The sequence below is a fragment of the Polypterus senegalus genome, chromosome 1 (assembly GCF_016835505.1).
Source record: "Polypterus senegalus isolate Bchr_013 chromosome 1, ASM1683550v1, whole genome shotgun sequence".
NCBI classification, from domain to species: Eukaryota; Metazoa; Chordata; class Cladistia; order Polypteriformes; family Polypteridae; genus Polypterus; species Polypterus senegalus.
In genome coordinates, this window is record NC_053154.1 from 24,533,067 (window position 1) to 24,551,667 (window position 18,601).

Consider the following 18,601-nt stretch of genomic DNA (forward strand, 5'->3'; position numbering starts at 1 on the left):
CCACAATTGACACCTTCATTAGTTTGTGGCGTCTCTTTTCTGAAATAACTGAGCAGTGTTGTTTTCTGAACACTTGTTTTGCTCATGTTGGTAAAACGTTTGAAAAAAATGTAAAGTACCTATGAATAAGACTTTTGAGTGGGAAAGGGAGAGCCTGTTGGATATTCAATTCACGCTTGCACTACGGCAGGTATGCATTCTCGACATTTCTACTTTATTCTCGCCGTTTAATTCGAGATTAAATTCGACATGTTGACTTTATTCTCGTAGTTTGTAATTCAGGTAGAACGCTGTAAACTAAACTTCATCTTAAAATTAATGTTTAATTTACTAGATTTTCTCAAACCCGGTCATAAATTATATAGCAACATGTCGACTTTATTCTCGTCATATGCATCAAGATTAAAGTGGAAATGTCGAGAATAAAATCAACATCTCGACTTTATTCTCGACATATATTTTTTTCTTCACTTTGTCCGTATTTTTTTTCCATCACCGTGGCCGTAATATGCTTCCGTACAAAACCCTCAGCAGTTCAGTGACAAAAGTTTTGCTCAGGACACAGTGTGTGCTGCAATGGTTTCTGCACACTTTTTGCAGTATGGACGCAGGTCCAAATATGAGCAAATATAAGAACGGCAGATGGGGTCACTTTAAACAGGAACCACAGTGAGTGCTACAAGGATTTTTGCACACAGAACACACCTAATATAGATATATATAGATATTGGTTTGCTATGTACTTTACAAGAAGAGAGCTGCTGTATGCTCAGCTGCACTATACAGACTGCGCTGAGGATTAGAACAGAGATATCACTTCCTGACGCCTTTTTTCTGATATCTAACTGACTTTGTTTTATTTTATCAGACCTCCTCTTGCCCGCCCACCTCCACATCCTCTTTGCTTGTGAACTGCCGCTCCGCTCCTGCTATTAGCATGTACAGCCCCCTCTCACCCGCCCACCTCTCCATAAACCCTGCAACTGTGTATTAAGCTGCTATACCCCTGCTATTACCATGTAATAGCGCCCGGCTAAAAGACGCTAGGGAGAACACTGACAGTATGTTAAAACACCAACACCGGATGAAGCCTGTTTGGATTTAGTATTTTGTAATAACCAGGATAGAATTGTGGGTGTAGAGGTCATTGAACCACTAGGGTTAAGTAACCATAATATAATACAGTTCTCAGTGTTTTGGAAAAGTGTGGATGTAAAGACTAAATAAATAATAATAATACATTTTATTTATATAGCACCTTCCCCTTGCTCAAGGCACTTACAGAATTTAAGTTTAACTACAACTGTTAAATTTAACATTCCAGGATATTGAAAACTTGTTGACGAGTGAAAAATGAATATAAGTGATTTAAGCAGAAAGCTGCAATATAGCAAAATGTGAAAAAGTGAAGGGGTCTGAATACTTTGAGAAGTACTCAATTTGGAAAATAACTTTATTGTAATTGTTTACAGCATTCAAGAGCACAATTACAGAAATGTAAAACATTATTTTTTTTTAGAATACCAATGTATTGTACCAGCTAAGTAGATATCACTAGTGCACTAGGCCATTATTTTCACCAAAAAACTAAACCCTTTAAACTTTCAAGATCACATCCCTTTGTGGAACTTTCAATCATTCATAGGCTGAGTATTACTAGAATATCCACTAGAGGGCAGCAAATAACAATGAACTGTGGAGTTGTAGTTAAAAAAGAAGTTCATAACTTGACCAGAGATTTATCAATCATGTTAAAGATAACATGCAATTTGTTCTCTGATAAATATATACACAAATTATAAAAATATAAAAGTAACTAAATGTAAAAATAAATAAAACCTGAGAAGTGAAACTTGGTGCCTCCCTCTGCAAACAGATTTCAGGCTAACTAACAGACCCCAAAATGTGCAGATTGGCAGCATTACTATAACCACACTAAACTTCGGCAAATACATCCAATGGGTTGGTGTGTGGAATGCTCTACTGTGCTTTACTTATTGTTTATGTACGGCTGTAAAATCAGACATTACTCCAACTCCATCATTTAATATGCTAATGTCACGAATATCATGGACCACCAACAATAAGATGGCAGGAGATTTTGCCTTCTGAAATAGTGGTGCGAGAACAGTAATCTTCTCCTAAATATTAGCAAAGCCGAGAAGCTTATCATAGACTTCGGGAAGTAGCAGGTAGACCACAATCCTATATATATCAGAAGAAATGCCATAGAGCAAGACAGTAACTCCATCAGTGATGACCTAAAGTGGGGATAACACATCTTGGCTATCATCAAGAAGACTCACTAATGGCTTTACTTCAAATGTCAGATAAAAGTCTCCATTTATGTTTATTAATGTATGAAGGTGCACAGTGAGGTTCATTCTTTCTGAATGCAGAACATCCATGTAAGGCACTTGTTTAGCTGAAGAACATAAAGAATTACAGAGGGTGGCAGAGACAGCACTGAATTTTACTGGGACACAGCTCCCCTCTATTAATGGCATATACACTCAGTAAGCCCATATTAGGTCAGCCTATCTAGTGCTGGTAGAACCCTCTTTTGTCACCTTTGTTTAAGACATGGATTCAACAAACTTTTGGTAACATCACTTGGGGAAGTATTCTATGCTGTGTACATTTTCTGGTTGGACATTTATGCTGTGTGAAAACCTTCTTCCACTCAATCCCAAAGGCACTCTATTAAATTGAGATTTGGGGTCTATGCTGGCCAATGGACATAATTCGTGAACCAGCTTGAGATGACATATGCTTGCTGACATGGAGCATTATCAATTTGAAACAGTCATCTGTTGTTAAAAAAGGTGAACGTGTGCAGCAAAAAATGCTTACGTATGCTGCAGCATTTAGATAAAGCTTGGTCCTCTCCACACCATTATACTACTGTCAAGAGCCTGTACGATTGACACAAGGCATGAAGGATAAAATGGGTCCATGCTGTTTACATCAAATTTTGACCCTTCGATCTGCATTTTACTGCATTTTTACTACAAAAATTAAGATCTTTTTAGACCAAGTAAAATTCAATCATTCGGTTCTGCAGACCAAGGGCCAGCTGCATAATAGCTCACAGAAGTGGAACCCATTATGACCTTGTAAGCTTCAAGGCTTAATAGGTTGGACATTCAGAGATTGCATCCCACACAGCCCTCAGGATTTTTGGCCTTTCTAATAGTTTGAATCTCACCATTCTCATTAACAAGGTGTTCTGCCCACAGGGTTGCTGAATGTTGTAATATAAATATATCTTTTGGTGGTTCCTGACCCAATTCAATTTCGGTAGTGAAAAACAAAAAGGTGTGGCTGTGATGGGCTATGGAACTTTGACATGAGGGAAAAAAAAATAGATCAACAGGACCATCTGCTGCTGAGGACCAAAATACTATCAAGTTGAGTGTCAACAATGTAGACAGGTGGAGAAGAATGTTTCTGTAACATACACTAAGTTTCTTGAAATGAGCAGTTCACTGTCTGGGTATTATCAGGTGTATTCTGGTAGCAGCAGTTCAATTTAGTTTTTTCTTTATTAAGTGCTTGTTAACTTAAAAGTCCAATAAAGATACAGGAGTATAGATACAGAATGAAAAAAAAAGGAAAAATCCTAAACACAAAATATAATGTTGAAAAAACAAACAGGCATTAGCGCAGGCTTTATATCAAAAGCTGTTTCTTAGCCATCATTGAGGGAAACAGTTAAAATTTTTTACCGTAATTAATCGCAAAATGTCACACAATTAATCCTGATTAATCACATGTTTAACCAACGTGGGTCAGCAGTATCCAGGGGTCTCTGTGAATGACACTGTTGTACAACCTCTTAGCTACTCACACTGCAAAGATGGGTGCCTTTAACAAAAAACCATGATACATGACACTATTGTCCTGTATGAAGGCATAAGAACTATCAGATCTTGCTGAATGTCGTTGTTCCACCAGGTATCTTCAACTATATTTAGAGGTCTGCAGTCTGATGTGATTTTTGCAATAAACAGTGGTAGTTAATAATAGAATTTCTCCCGTTCTCCCGGAATATCCTAAGTTTCATAACATTTGCGAGGTAAACGTGTAGGTCCATGTCACTGTGCCAATTGCCCACCAAGTGCTTTTGTTTTGTAAATGAGTCAATTTGTGGTACTCAACCTGCATTCCTCATTCAGCAAGCCAAAGCCATCACCCAGCCACAGTTCTCACAGCTCAAGTCTGCCATTGAAGATTTTATTAAGCAATGAGCTATAAAGAATTGTATAGGTAATGATATATTATGATTTGAAACACATATATTTCACGTGTTTTTCGTGTCTTCTGATATCTGTGTAACTGATAAGAAATGTGAGGCAAGATGTGCTGAACACAGCTAAAACAGAAAATTATTTCATGTTACAATAATAATGATATAATGTTGACGTGAAGTGTAGAATGTGTAAAGACTGAACAAATGAAAAATAATTTTTGTTCAAATGACATTCTGCTGTGAATGTATAAAACTGAGGTCCAAACTTGTGCACTTTGTGACTTTTGCATGTATGTGTTTGCATGTTTCATTTTCAATTGGTTATATTTGATATAAATACTGGTGTCACACTGTTTAATGCTGCTGTGTTGAAGATCCATTGCTGACTTGCAGTGAGAAGGTTATGGGTTTGAATTCTGGGTCCTTACCGCATGAAGCTCTTTGAGTAATGACCTATTATAATTATTTTTAAATGATAAAAACATTCATTTTCTATTATAATTATTTTTAAATGATGAAAACATTCATTTGATTTGGGTCTTAACAGTCTGTGTAAATTGTGCAAAAGCAAACACACAAACACAGGTAAATAATTTCTTCGTGCAATGTTATTGAGCAAACAGACACCACAATTTTTATGAATTAAGATTACTGTCAAAAGTCTGTGTGCGAGGAAAACTAACTCCATAGACACTGCACAAGAAGCCAATCAAATGGACAAAGAGTGGGAGACTGTCTTATGGAGTCATGCATTCCACCAGCCCACTGGTTGGCAACATCCTTCTACGACTTGGACATCTAGGGCTACTGAGTGAGAGTTGGTCATCAAGGACAATCCTTTTGGGTTCTCGGAGTGCTGGTGGAGGGAGCTTTCTAAAGGGGGCTCCCCTGTTATGTGAGGATTGTGACATACCTGAAAGAGCTTCCTAAATAAAAGACTGTGATACTAGTAGTACTCCTAGGACCAGCTTGAAAAGACAGATCTCCTATCAGATGGGAATACTGGAGCAGAAGATAGAAAGACGGAAGGATCACTTATAATATGTTGTTGGTTTAAATGTTAGTCTGTGTACAGTAGGAGTATCAAACTCACATCCTGGAGGACTGCAGTTGTCATTTCTGCTTTCCTGTTGTGTTCTGATTAATTTTTTCTGGTTCATACTGGATTTTGGAATATGCTTCTTACTTGAAGTTTCTTTGAATTAACCTTTAAATGCCTGAAAAACATTTGCAAAGAGCCCTACAAGAGAGGAAGGGTCACTATCAACCTTAAGCTAGTGTAACAAATGACAAACTGAAAATCTGAAATAGTGACTAAAACCTTAAATAAATCTGTCTCTTAATCGTTACTTTGGAGAAAAACTCACATGATTTTCAAGCAGATACATCACTTGTCTTAACACAAATAGTTTGGTAACGTAATATGTGTGAAGCCATGGATTTTGGAGTTTGAAAGTTTTTAGCCAAGGTGTATATAATACTTGCAGCCTCACCCATGGCACACTGCAAAGTTTAACGAACACAGCATAACTGTTGAGGAAGAGAAAACATTTTTTATTTAACTCACAGATATCAAGGACTGTGTTTTGAATTGATCATGCTGCAGAGGGCTATATGATTTGTTCCTGATTTATGCAGAAAAGGAGTTGGGCTGTGTGCACAGCATTAAGGGACTACCTTTTATCATTTATAGGAAAGGCTGACCTCTGATACTATCAGAAGACCCTGTGAAGAAGATCTTTATGGACTATAAGAATACTATAAGATCTTTATGGACTATAAGACTATGGAGTATAATTAGAAGGGTGTATTCCTTAGGAATGCAAATGGCTGCTTGTTTCAGGTTTTAAGAACATTCCGGTATATCATAAATTAAGATTTAACCTAAGCTATGTATAACCTAAGAATGAACTGCTAGGGTTTTTTTTTCTTTTCTAGGATATAAAAGAGAGAACAGGTTTACTTTAGAGATTCTGCCAAAATCCAAATCAGTTGACTGAGTTGGAAAGAGGCAGTCTCACATTCTCTCTACTCACCAAGAATGAAGAATAAAGAAATTATTTTTACTTTAATTGGGTTTAAGTTCTTCCGTTGTTTTCGACTTCAGCGCTCACACTGTCGAACGAGTAGAAATCAACTTATATTACACAGTATATACACACAAATCTGTGAGAAGGGGCTCTTTCATCTAGAAAATGGTCCATGCCACAAGGTGTAGGTGATCTTGAATGGTTCCATTAATGTTCCTCCACAGTTAATAGATCTCAGTTCAGCAGAGCAACTGTTGACACAGACTGGAGCAAGCTATTTGAATGAGAGATCCATCATGTGTTAATCTATTGCTACCCTGGTGCACCATGGTATCAGCATTGGCTCCAACAAATTAAAGCTATCCTGACAGGAAATACAGGTCCAGTACAGTAATTAGTAAGTGTCGGCTCTGTGAGTAGATACAAAATTCTACCATCATTAAAGAAAGAACCACCTGAACTTGGTTAGTGGATAGCAAAATAATAAAACACACTGAATAGTCTCTTATGAGTGCTCTTGCAGTAAATGGCCATAGCTCATTTATCCACCTTTTGTTTGAATGTATCTATAAAATTATAGTGATGGGGGCAGAGTCTATATGGGGTTTAATAAGAACAAAGCATAAGTCAGCCATGGACAGGGCACATTCACACACATCCACTCACTCATACAGTGGCTAGCCTAACAAGCACATCTATGGAATACAAGAAGGAAACCTACACAGACAGGGGAAGAACATCCTCCACATACAAATCGATGAGACAAAGATTCAAACCTGCTCTTCTGGAGCTGTGAGGCAGCAGTGCTAACCACTCTCTTTGTGTGCTGCCAGACTTAGTTCAGTTTTTGTGTTTTTTTAAATTCCAAAGCTTACTTTATTTTAAGTACAGAAGCATTAAAAGTTAATAGAAAAAATGAATGACTTCATTTGCATTATTCTTGAAGATTTTTGTTCTGAAAAGCTTTGTACGGAATATAGGCAAGATTATAACTCCATAACCAGCACTATCAACAGACCTTGTTGGGAATAGCAAACAAAAAATATTAAATATGCAGAATATTTTTTATCTTATTATTAAGCAAAAAACAACACCAGATATTATCTACCTCCTGCAAGAATACAGATCACCTGGATTAGAAGCTTCAAAAGAAGCACAGCAAGACATGTGCATTGGAACACGATGCCCTGTCAGCATAAAATGTGCTTGGCAGCAGCAATACTGACAACGCTATGTAAACAACCCACTCTAATTGGATTCCTGCCTGCTCTCTGCTTGATGCAATAAAAGAGATCAGGCCGACAGATTGAATTTTTAAGCCAATGCCACTGTTTTCAGATAGGTTCAGCTTTACTTCATTCAAGACATGTCACAAATTACCTGATAAAATTTACCATGTGGATATTGTATCTGTGTGAGTTTTCCTTTTGTCTTCCAGTGTCCTTATACATCCCAATGAAACAATGTTAGGCTGATCAGCAGCCTAACTGCTGAAAAATGAGTTCACGCTTTTGTTTATAGTCGATTAGATTACTATAACGCACTCCTCTCAAGACTATCCAAAAAAGATATCGGAATCTTAACTAGGAAAAGAAAATCCGAGCACATCTCTCCAGTTTTTATGTCACTACATTGGTTACCCGTGCCATTTAGAATTGCCTTTAAAATACTGCTTATAGTTTACAAAGCCTTAAATAATCTGCTCCATCCTACATTTCAGAATGCCTCTCACCTAATCTCCAAATCGTAACCTTAGATCTTCAAATGAGTGTCCGCTTAGAATTCCAAGAGCTAAACTTAAAAGAAGTGGTGAGGCGGCCTTCTGCTGCTATGCACCTAAAACCTGGAATAGCTTACTGATAGAAATTCAGCAGGCTAATACGGTGGAGCACTTTAAAAAATGCTAAAACCCTATTATTTTAACATGGCTTTCTTATAAGCTTCATTTTAGTGTAATCCTGATATTCTGTATATGCACTTAATTATCGTTTTTATCATGGCTCCACAATCTGTACTAACCCCTATTTTCTCTGCTGTTCTTTTTTCCGGTTTTCTGTGGTGGCGATTTGCACCACCACCACCTGATCAGGGGACCATGCAGTCACTACTTTGAAGGCCAGATGCCCACATGACTATCATCTTAATTCATCCACGTAAAGCCTGACAAGTATGACTGATTTAGATCATTTATGTTAGGTAAAATGCCCTGTGGTGGCAGGGCGGTATCGTGGCCTTGGAACCCCTGCAGGTTTTTTTTTGTCCAGCCTCTTTAGCTTTTTCTGTTCTCCTGGCCATCGGATCTTACTTTATTCTTTGTTACTTAGTACTGCTATCTTAATTTTATATTTTTCCATTTCATCTTATAAAGCATTTTGAGCTACATCATTTGTGTGAAAACGTGCTATAGAAATAAATGTTGTTGTTGTTGATGATGCTGGGATAAGTTCTGGACCTTTCAGACTTATACAACAGTAAGTGGGTTTGAGAAAAAGATTTAATATTTTGTGACTGGGTAGACTTGATAGTCTTGTTAATGAAGAAACCATAAAAATACAGCCAACAAGTTACTAGTGCTGCTAATAGCTATTACTGACTGAAATGACTGACTTCTAGCCTGTTATTCACATATAACTACAAAGCTCAATTCGTGAAGTAATTAAAAAGAAAGATGAAAATCAACAGAGAGTTGCTTTTGCTCCTAAAACTAGTAAAGTTACATCCCTAGCATGATGTAAATATCTGGTGAAGACAAAAATGACATGAAGTTTTTAAAAGAAAGACATGAACAGACAGCATGTTCCAGTTGATGGTAACAAGTTGCTTCACAAAGCATTGAGTCTATATGAAAACTTGAGCAAAGGAAGTACTGAAAATAGGAAGACTAAGCCATTTATTGCAAGGAAGGGATGGCTGAATAGATTGATGAATCGGTACAAGTGTAAAAATACAGTACTATAATAGAATATTGTGCTTGTATTTAAAGGTACTGTAATAGATACTAATAATCTAAGTATCATAAGTGTGTATGTACATAATTTATATAGGGTTTGGTATTATTTGCAGATTTCACTCATTTGCTTGGGGCATGGAACGCATCCCATGCAGACATATATATATATATATTATGCACACACACACACAGTGCCCCCCATAATGTTTGGTACAAAGACATTTGTTCCTTGTTTTACCCCTCTGCTCCACAATTTAAAGTTATAAATCAAACAGTTCAAATGTGATTAAAGTGCAGATTTGCAGACTTTGACTTAAGGACATTTGCATACATTTGGGTCACACCATGTAGAAGTAACAACCACCTCTATTTTAGGGTACCATGTTTGAGGCACAGCAATGGCAGGTCTATTAAATCTGTCATATCTAGGATTTTGTCACATATCTCCTGCATGCAATGAATTCTTGAAGTCTGAGATTCATAGACATCACCAGGTGTTGAGGATCTTCTCTGGTGATGCTCTGCCAAACCTCTAAAGTAGCCATCTTCATCTGCTGCTTGTTTTGGGGGTTCGTCCTCTTAGGATTTCTCTTCAGCATATGGAAAATCTGTGCAATTGGATTTAGATCATGTGATTGGCTTGGCCATTCCATAGTTTTCTATTATTTAGCTTTGAAAAACTCCTGCGTTGCCTTAGAAGTTTGTTTGGATCATTATCAGGTTGTAGGATGAAGTGCTGATCAATGAGTTTGGCAGTATTTACAGGAGCTTGAGCAGATCAGATGTTTCTGTACACCTCAGAAGTCATTGTACCACTGCTGTCAGTAGTTCCATCGTCAATAAAGAGAAGTGTGCCAGTGCTTGTGGCAGCCATATATGCCTCCACCATAACACCTCCACCACCATGTTTAACAGATAAGGTGGTATTGCTTTGGATGTTGGCAGTTCCTTTTCGTCTCCACGCTTTGCTCTTGCCCTCACTCTGAAGCAGGTTCATCTTTGTCTCAGCTGTCCACAAGGCATCTTCCCAGAATTCTACCGGTTCTTTTAAGTACTTTTTTGTAAACTGCATTCTAGCCATCCTGTTTTTGTGGCTAACTAGACGTATACATCTTGCAGTGTGGCCTCTATATTAATATTCATTAAATCTTTTGTGGATAGTTGTCTCTGACACATTCACGTCTGCCTCCTGAAGACTGCGTCTGATCGGTTGGACAGGATGTAATGCTTTTTCTTTATTATAGTGAGGACTCTTTGGTAATCAGCAGTGGCCTACCAGTCCCTTTGTGATTACTGAGGTCACCAGTGTGTTCTTTCTTCCTAATGATATTCCAGACAGTTGATTTAGGTCATCCTATGGTTTAACCAATGTCTCTGATGGTTTTATTCTTGTTGTTCTGCCTCATAATGTATTCTTTAACTATGATTGGCACAGCTCTTGTCCTCATGTTGAACAATGGCAACTACAGACTCAAAAAAGAGTGGAAGTAAGCCGAGGTATCTTATGAAGCAATAAAACAGAAACACCTGTGACACCAATTGTCCCAAAAATTATGGAGCCCTGAAATGGGATCATGTAGAAAAAGTGTTGTCATTTCTACATGGAGTCACCGAAATGTATGCAAATCCCTTAAAATGAATGTCTGCAATGTGCAGTTTTTAATTGCATCTGAATTGTTAGATTTGTAATTTTAAGCTGTGGAGCAGAGAAACAAGTCAAAGAAAATTGTCTTTATCCCAAACATTGGGGGAGTTGGTTGGGTTTGGCACTATACATATTCTAAATATGCTGCATTGTGACTCCCTGTTTACGTACCAGGTATACCAGAAAACAGCCTACTGGGAATAGACCCAAACAAAGACCTAGGGTGTACTGGAGGGATTATGTCTTTCTGGTAACCTGAGAGTGTTTGGAAATTCCCCAGGATGAGCTAGAGAAGGCTATCGAGGATAAGATGGGCTGGTCAGAATGTCACTGAAACCCTTACCAACACAAGTGGAATTAAGCCGATGATAATTATTTTAAAACATTCTGTTTTGCAGTTATGTTTCACTTTTTAAAATATATTTTAATTATTATATATTTTACATTGGGTTTGTAAGTGGAAGTGCACTGGCCGCAAGCATTAGCACACATAAAAGTTATGAGTTAGAAGTCTGTCTTGCAACCATTATTGTAAAAGGAGATTTAAAAAAAAAAAGAAGACCTCAGTCAATGGCAGATTCACTTAAGATGCAAATAATTGAATGCTCTAAATGTTAAATCTTGTTACATTAAAGTAACACACCTTATTATATTACACTTGGCTATCCTTCACCATATTTTCATTCATTGATATCCCAGACACACAGTCTAGCTGTTGGAGCCAAGGGACCATTCCAGTAGGTCTACATGCAAATCAGGAATTGCCCCATGAACAGGACACCAGCTTATTGTCAGACATGCCCACATTCACCCTGACATTTTATACTAAACTATTGTGAAAACAAGTGTCTCTACACTATTTTACTCTGAAATAATTTAAATAAATCCCTTACCTTACTGAATCTTTATACTCCTAGCTTACTGTCATTGTGGTCATGCTCTATTGGTATTAAGTTGTTTCACAACACTACAATGCCCAGGAATAAATGAGTGAGAACAGATGTTTGAATATGAAGTGAAATGAAACAGTGCCTTCATCTAGAGTTGGTTCTTTCACTACACCTAATCGCTGGTAGCATTCAATATGATGCATCTCAGATACTCTTTCTGTTCTTTTGTTCTTATTTTGTGTCTGTGTATAAAAATGGAGTTCAAAAACACTGTCAGGAGCATATATTTTAGCTGGTGGTCCAATGAACATTCTGCTTGTGATAACTGCATGTTGCTACTGATCACCACTATTGAATGTCTAACTAGATGACAATATAAATTAAATCTGGTAATCTGATGTGCAAACCAATTGTGTTTTCTAAAGTAACCCACAATGACCTTTGTAACAGAACTGAGCTCCAATTGGTAACAGTTTAAATGGTGAGCTGCATATGAGTCTCATTAGAAGAGATGCCTTTAGATACTTGAGAGTTAAAAACAAGCACTGATCAAAATCAATGTAGATGGTTCCTTGAATTCAAAACACAGAAAACATGCTGAAGGCCACTACAAGAGGCTATTACAAAATCATAAGCATTTGATACTTGTTGTTTTATATTATCTGATATTGTACTCAGTATCTGCCACTGGACAGATTTATTGTCTGACATGTCAGTAATACTTTCAGCAGTGATCAGCAGACATGCAAGTTTAAAATATCACTGTACTATGAACACATGACAGTGACCTTGAACCGGATAAACCGTAAGTTTTTTAGTGAGATTTTGCAATTACAGTATTTACAAAACAGAAAAAAGCAACTTACAGAGTTGCTGTTTACTGTACAAGATGAATGACCAAAAATGTAACTTGAGAAGCTAGTCTTCTGAACTCCACCCTATGACATTTGAAAAATATGTCATTTTTTAATCCGCTTAAATCCAGAGCAGAGTTGCTGGGGCTGGAGCCTATCCCAGCCAGCATAGGGCGCAAGGCAGGAACAAACCCTGGATAGGCCACCAGACCATCAGAGGGCACACACACCATAACCAATTTAACATCACCAATTCACCTAACCTGCATGTCTTTGGACTGTGGGAGAAAGCTGGTATGCAAGGAGGAAACCCACACGGACATGGGAAAACATGCAAATTCCACACAGGGAACATGTGGAACTTGAATCCCAGTTTCCATAATGCCAGGCATATAAAGAGAGACAGCAAATATATTGTGGTGGGTTCAAAATTTTAATTCTGAGGCATTTTTATATATGTAGAAATGCTGTATATTGTACACACAAGCCCAACAAAGATATTCTCCAGAAGTGCCTTCATCAATCACTACATTCTAAGGATCTAGGATTTGGGCTCATTTTTGTTCACTTTACTCGACCAATTCACAGCTCTTCAGTGCATGGGTCATGTTCTCATGTATTAAGCACCAAGTTCTCACTCATTACATAAAATTATTAATTTAACCTACTCGAAATAGACTTACCGTATAAAGAATCGCCATATCGTCCATGTAAGGATGAGAATAATACCCAAAATCCAACACTGGGTGATGTAGAATGGGAGTGGCAATGTAATGGTATGAGGGTCGTATTTAACCACAATGAGAAATTCTGTGGCTGTTATTGCAGCAACCAACCAGGCTTGTTGTCCCAACTTTTTATGGAATTTTCTATGGGAAAAAAACAAAACAAAGATGTCTTACATTTTACTCCTTCAAATGGCATCAACCAGAACAAAATTTAAAACATACATTTATTTCTTGCATTTAAGCAAAAAATCGGCCTAGGTCTGAGGATTCTTTTTCGACTTAGACCCATTTTCACATTTTATATTATATAGTCAGAGAGTTCATTTTTCATCATCACTCAATATTACACATTTTTCTCTAGCCATTCTTCCACAAAAGCCCAATATATGGAGCCAGGCATGAAATTCTGAAGGTTAATCTAAACTATCATTAGAAATCAGGCTCATGCTCTTCTTTACTGTACATCTCAGTCCGAAAGAATATGTTGGTGCTACATACTTAAATGAAACTTTTTATAAAGAATTTTCATGGAATTCAATGTCTAAATGTCCTCCTCTACTTCATTCAGAAGACACTGTGCAAGCTTCTTTGTTCTCACCATAGCATCTGCTCAGAATGCACTGCCCAACTGTAGAGCCATAGAGAGTGTGTCTGTCCATCTTTCCATTCACCTACTGGGGCAGCAGGAGAGGCAACAGCCCTTAAAAAGGTAATTATTTTGCAGGTGGTGACCACAGACAATTGCTCTCTGCTTATCGTTCCAGACTTATTCTTTTCTAGTCAGAATTCAGAACTCAATAAAATTACAACTATTAGAATTCAAAACATTTACAAATCTTGGGAAAAAAGCATTCTTAAATCGGTTACACTAAACCCAAATCTGTAGCACGATGGTAACAAATGAAGCTTTTCAAACAGAAGATGTTTGCCTATGTGACTCAGCTAATTTTGACAATGTTACTCAGTTTTTGTTCCTAGTACTAGGGTTCTCAAAATAAAATATAAACACATACAGTTTTTGACAAAAGATTCAATAAATGACTTTTCATAATAGTTTTGTAGTACTATTGTAGGGTGTTGTACCATGTTAGCCATTATTGATGTAGTGAGAAGTCGAGCAAAATGACACCTTTTATTAACAATCCAAAAGGTGTCATTTTGCTTGACTTCTTACTACCTTTTATTGGCTAACTAGAAAGATTACAATATGCAAGCTTTTGAGGCAACTCAGGCCCCTTCTTCAGGCAAGATGTAATACAGAAACTGGAGGTCCATGTGCTTATATAGACACCAGGACAGACACAGCATTGGAAAACCTTTAGGTGAGACATCTTAGATGTAAAAAAATAACAGGCCTCTTCAGTCTAAGATTTGTTTATCAATAGAGGAGTACAATGTATGGTCAAGATCTTAGGATAACTGTCCAACAAAGTCTTTTGAAATTTCTAATGAGTTTTTCAAAACAATCTGGATCTGTAGTCAGGTTGTCTGGGAAAGTCCGCAGTAGCTCCTTACATATTTGAAGTGTTCAACCAACTCGATAGTCTGTCCCTTTATTATTGCTGAGAGAGGGGGAAAGGAAAGGCACATCTAAAATCTACAGCCATATTTTCGGATTAAGAGAAATTTAGCTGTAAAAAAGAAGGATCATACAATTGAAGAAACTCATCAACAGTCTATGGCAGTTCTCCTCACAACAGACAGGGACATACGAAAATTTTAAAATATGAATATCCTTATGTGAATCTCTGCAGTCACTAGTATAGAAGATAAACAGAAGAGGAGACAGACAGCAGCCTTGAGGTGATCCAGTGGATATAGTGTGGCTATCAGAGAAACAGAAACCAAAGCTCACTCTTTGTGTCCTATTATGTTCTATCTCGGCATGAAGTCCAGAATCCAGGCAACCCAGTTAGGATCCAAGTTATTGATCAGTTTCTCCACTTGAATGCAAGAAATGGATTGTAAAAGCAGAAGAAAAATCAATAATCATCAATCTCGAGTTATTCATCCTTCCAGGTGCTGACACAGCAGATTTAGCCTGTAGCAGTGGCATCATCCGGCCCTCGCTTTGCTCTGTATGAAAATTAGCAAGGGTGCAGATAAGCCTGCGCTTCATTTACATAGCAGCTCTCACTTAAACAACTTTATAAAGGTTTTTATTGAATGAAAAAGTAAGGTTATTTGCCTTAAATCTTATAATGCTTTCGAATCTATAAGGTTTGTAAAAAAGAAGGTTGGGAGCATGGACTATTAAGGATTTCATAAGGGGTTTTAAAGGTGAGACATGTAGGGTTAGTGATTGCAACAGAAAGTGATGCAGTGTATTTCCGATTTAAAATGCAATGATGGGATAACGGGACTACTGCCAAGAACCACGGCATCCTATTGTAATATTATGAACATTTACTTATTTGGCTGATGTCTTTTGCCCAAAAAAGCTACAGGATACTTTTCAAATCTCTGTCATTTTCTTAGATAGTCCTTGTTAAAAAGTTGTATGGCACGAGGAAGCAATTAAAGCTACAAACCTTCCTGATTTACTGAAGTTAAGTTCTACACAAAATGGATGCCGGTCATCAGTAAAGATGATTTCCAAGTTTCTTAGCATTGTCCTATGACACACACTTAATAAATCATCTATGCCAGCCCCAACAACTTTAGCTGCATGTTTGGTATTAGTAATCTGCTCAATTTTTTTTTTTAATTTTGGTTTGTCAGATTACTAAACAAGGCAATGAAGCTGACAGTGACAACAAATTGGATCATACTACAATAAAAGGACACAAAGTCCTTGTCTACTTTAAATAGTTTGAGTTTATGGAGGAAAAGGATTGCATTTAGTGCATATTATTTTTGTGTGTTTGTATTCCAGTTAAGATTGTCATCTAGGTTAGCCCCTAAGTATTTATATTCAGTCACTATTTGTACCTCTTTTCCAAGAGCAATGATGGGTGAACATCAGGTTTCTGTCTCTAAAAGTCAAATGTAATTTCTTTGGTCTGTTTGACATTCAGAGCAACACTGTTCTTGCTGCACCAGTTTACCATGCAGTCCTCTTGATTTAGATTGTGGCTTTCATCCACCCCAGATATATGTCCTATGAATATGGTGTTATCAGCATACTTGATAATGGAGCAGTGATCATTATTCTGTCTCAGGTCACTTATGTACAGAACAAATAGTAACGATGATAAGACATATCCCAGCAGGCGTCCTGTGTTTGAATGAATGACTTTTCATTTTGTACTTTGACTCTCGGAGAACAATTTAAAAGAAAGTCCTAAATCCATAATGCGATAAATGGGTTAACATTCTTACCATTCAGCTTCCCAAGCTGGATGAAACTGAATGCCTAAAAAAAATCCAAAAATAGTACTCTAACATATGAGCCAGGCTTATCAAGAAGGGCGTAGATTTGATGTAAGATTCAGTATATCTTTTACACTTCTGTTTGACACTAAGCAAAATGGTTATCTTGAAAAGAATTTGCTTCTGTCATTAAAATGTTTTTCACCAAATGTTCAAAGCATTTCTTTGGAACAGAGGTGACTGCCACTGGTCTGTAGTTATTCAAACAGCTTGACCTTGAAACCTTAGAACTGGGGTCATATATTGATTGTTTTCATAGCTTAAGTACAATACCACAGATCAGAGACCAGTTAAAAAGCAAATGAATGAAAACTGGAGAGAGTTGCCTTGCATGTTTTAACCTGCCGCTAGCTTTTCACCACTTTGGTTAAAGTGACTTCCATCACAATAGAACTGAACTTTCTTATATTCTGTAAGTGCCTTGAACATGGGAAAGGCACTATATAAATAAAATGTATTATTATTATTATTATAAAGCATCTCCTTTATTTCTGCATTTTGAGTACTGAAATCATTTGTTTCAAATGTGGCAAAAAAGTTATTAAATTCATCTGGTAAAAGCTTGTGGTCTTTGTCTACTGGAAAATTCACATTCTTTTTATATCCCAGTACTATGATTGTTTTCAGGCCTTTCCAAAACATGCGTTTATTATCATTTTTTCCAATGCTCTTTATTTTGTTTCATTAACCTGTTAATTTTTTGCTGTAAACTTTGTTTTTCTTCTATCTTATTTTCTTGATAAGCATGTTGTTTCCCCAATAGTAATGCTTTAATCTCTTCAGTGATCCATGGCTTACTGTTTGGGTACACCTTGACAGTTCTTTCCTTAATTATTATTGACTCACTGAATTTCATATATTCACTTATAGTATAAGTTAGTCTCATTCAGTGACTGCGAGAATGTTGGCATATCCCAGTCAGTACAGGAGAAGCATTCTAGAAGTTGTTCTTCACTTGTATTGCAGCAGTGTTGTGTTTTTTGTATGGCTGGTTTGTCTTGTTTCAGTTTCTGCTTGTACATTGGTAGCAGATGAATAATGACGTGGTCAGAAGCACCCAGGGCTACTCTATGTTGCGATTCGTAGGCGCCAGGGATGTTTCCATAAACTTATCTAGTGTTTTGTCTGCTGTAGTATTAACATTCATGTACTGATGATAATCTGGTAATATTGATTCCAGTTTAAATAAATTAAAATCAACCACCACGAGTTTGAAAGAGTCAGGTGATTTGGTTTCTACGTTTCTGTACAGTTTCAAGAATTGTTTCAGCTGCAGCTCACACATCAACATGTGCTCTTTTACAGTGATACTGCTGTACCACCTTTTGTTAATGTAAAGACAGACCAATTGACTGCTTATCAGAAGCGGGGTTTCTGTCTTGCCATACACAAACACATCCATCTATTTCAACAGCTGAATCGGTCTTCATAAACCTGGTCTCATTAAAGCACATCACACAGCTTTCACAATACTCATGGAGTTATCATGATGACTGTGCATTGATAGTTGGCAGAGGTATTTTAAAACAAGAACAATTAAAAGTAAAAAAAACTTTCACAGGTATTAGAAAGCCTTTTATAGAAATAACTACTTACAAACTAGTAAGAGAAAAATAAAAGAAGTGATTTACACGATTTAAGAATGAGACACAGACACAAAACACAGACAGATGCACTGAGAGGTCTGCTCCAGGAACTATCAGTGGCAGGGCTAGGGCAATAAATTGTGTTGCTTGTTTAACCATCTATTAGTAGTTTGGACTTAAGTAATAATTGAAGACGGAGTGTCTCACTGCATCATTCATAGTCGCCTCCTTGGTGTACTGTGTCATGCACCACAGTGAAACAAGGTTCTCCCCCATTAAGTTGGAATTACTGTG

At 37.1% G+C, this 18,601-nt stretch overlaps 1 protein-coding gene across 1 annotated transcript in view; it reads right to left on the reverse strand.

The window, feature by feature from the left end:
• Window positions 1–18,601, reverse strand: part of ptdss2 (phosphatidylserine synthase 2) — a 233,274-nt gene that overhangs the window by 8,374 nt on the left and 206,299 nt on the right. The window contains exon 11 of the mRNA XM_039744791.1: window positions 13,305–13,490. Coding sequence (XP_039600725.1) covers window positions 13,305–13,490 — 186 coding nt within the window. The remainder of the gene's footprint in view (window positions 1–13,304; window positions 13,491–18,601) is intronic.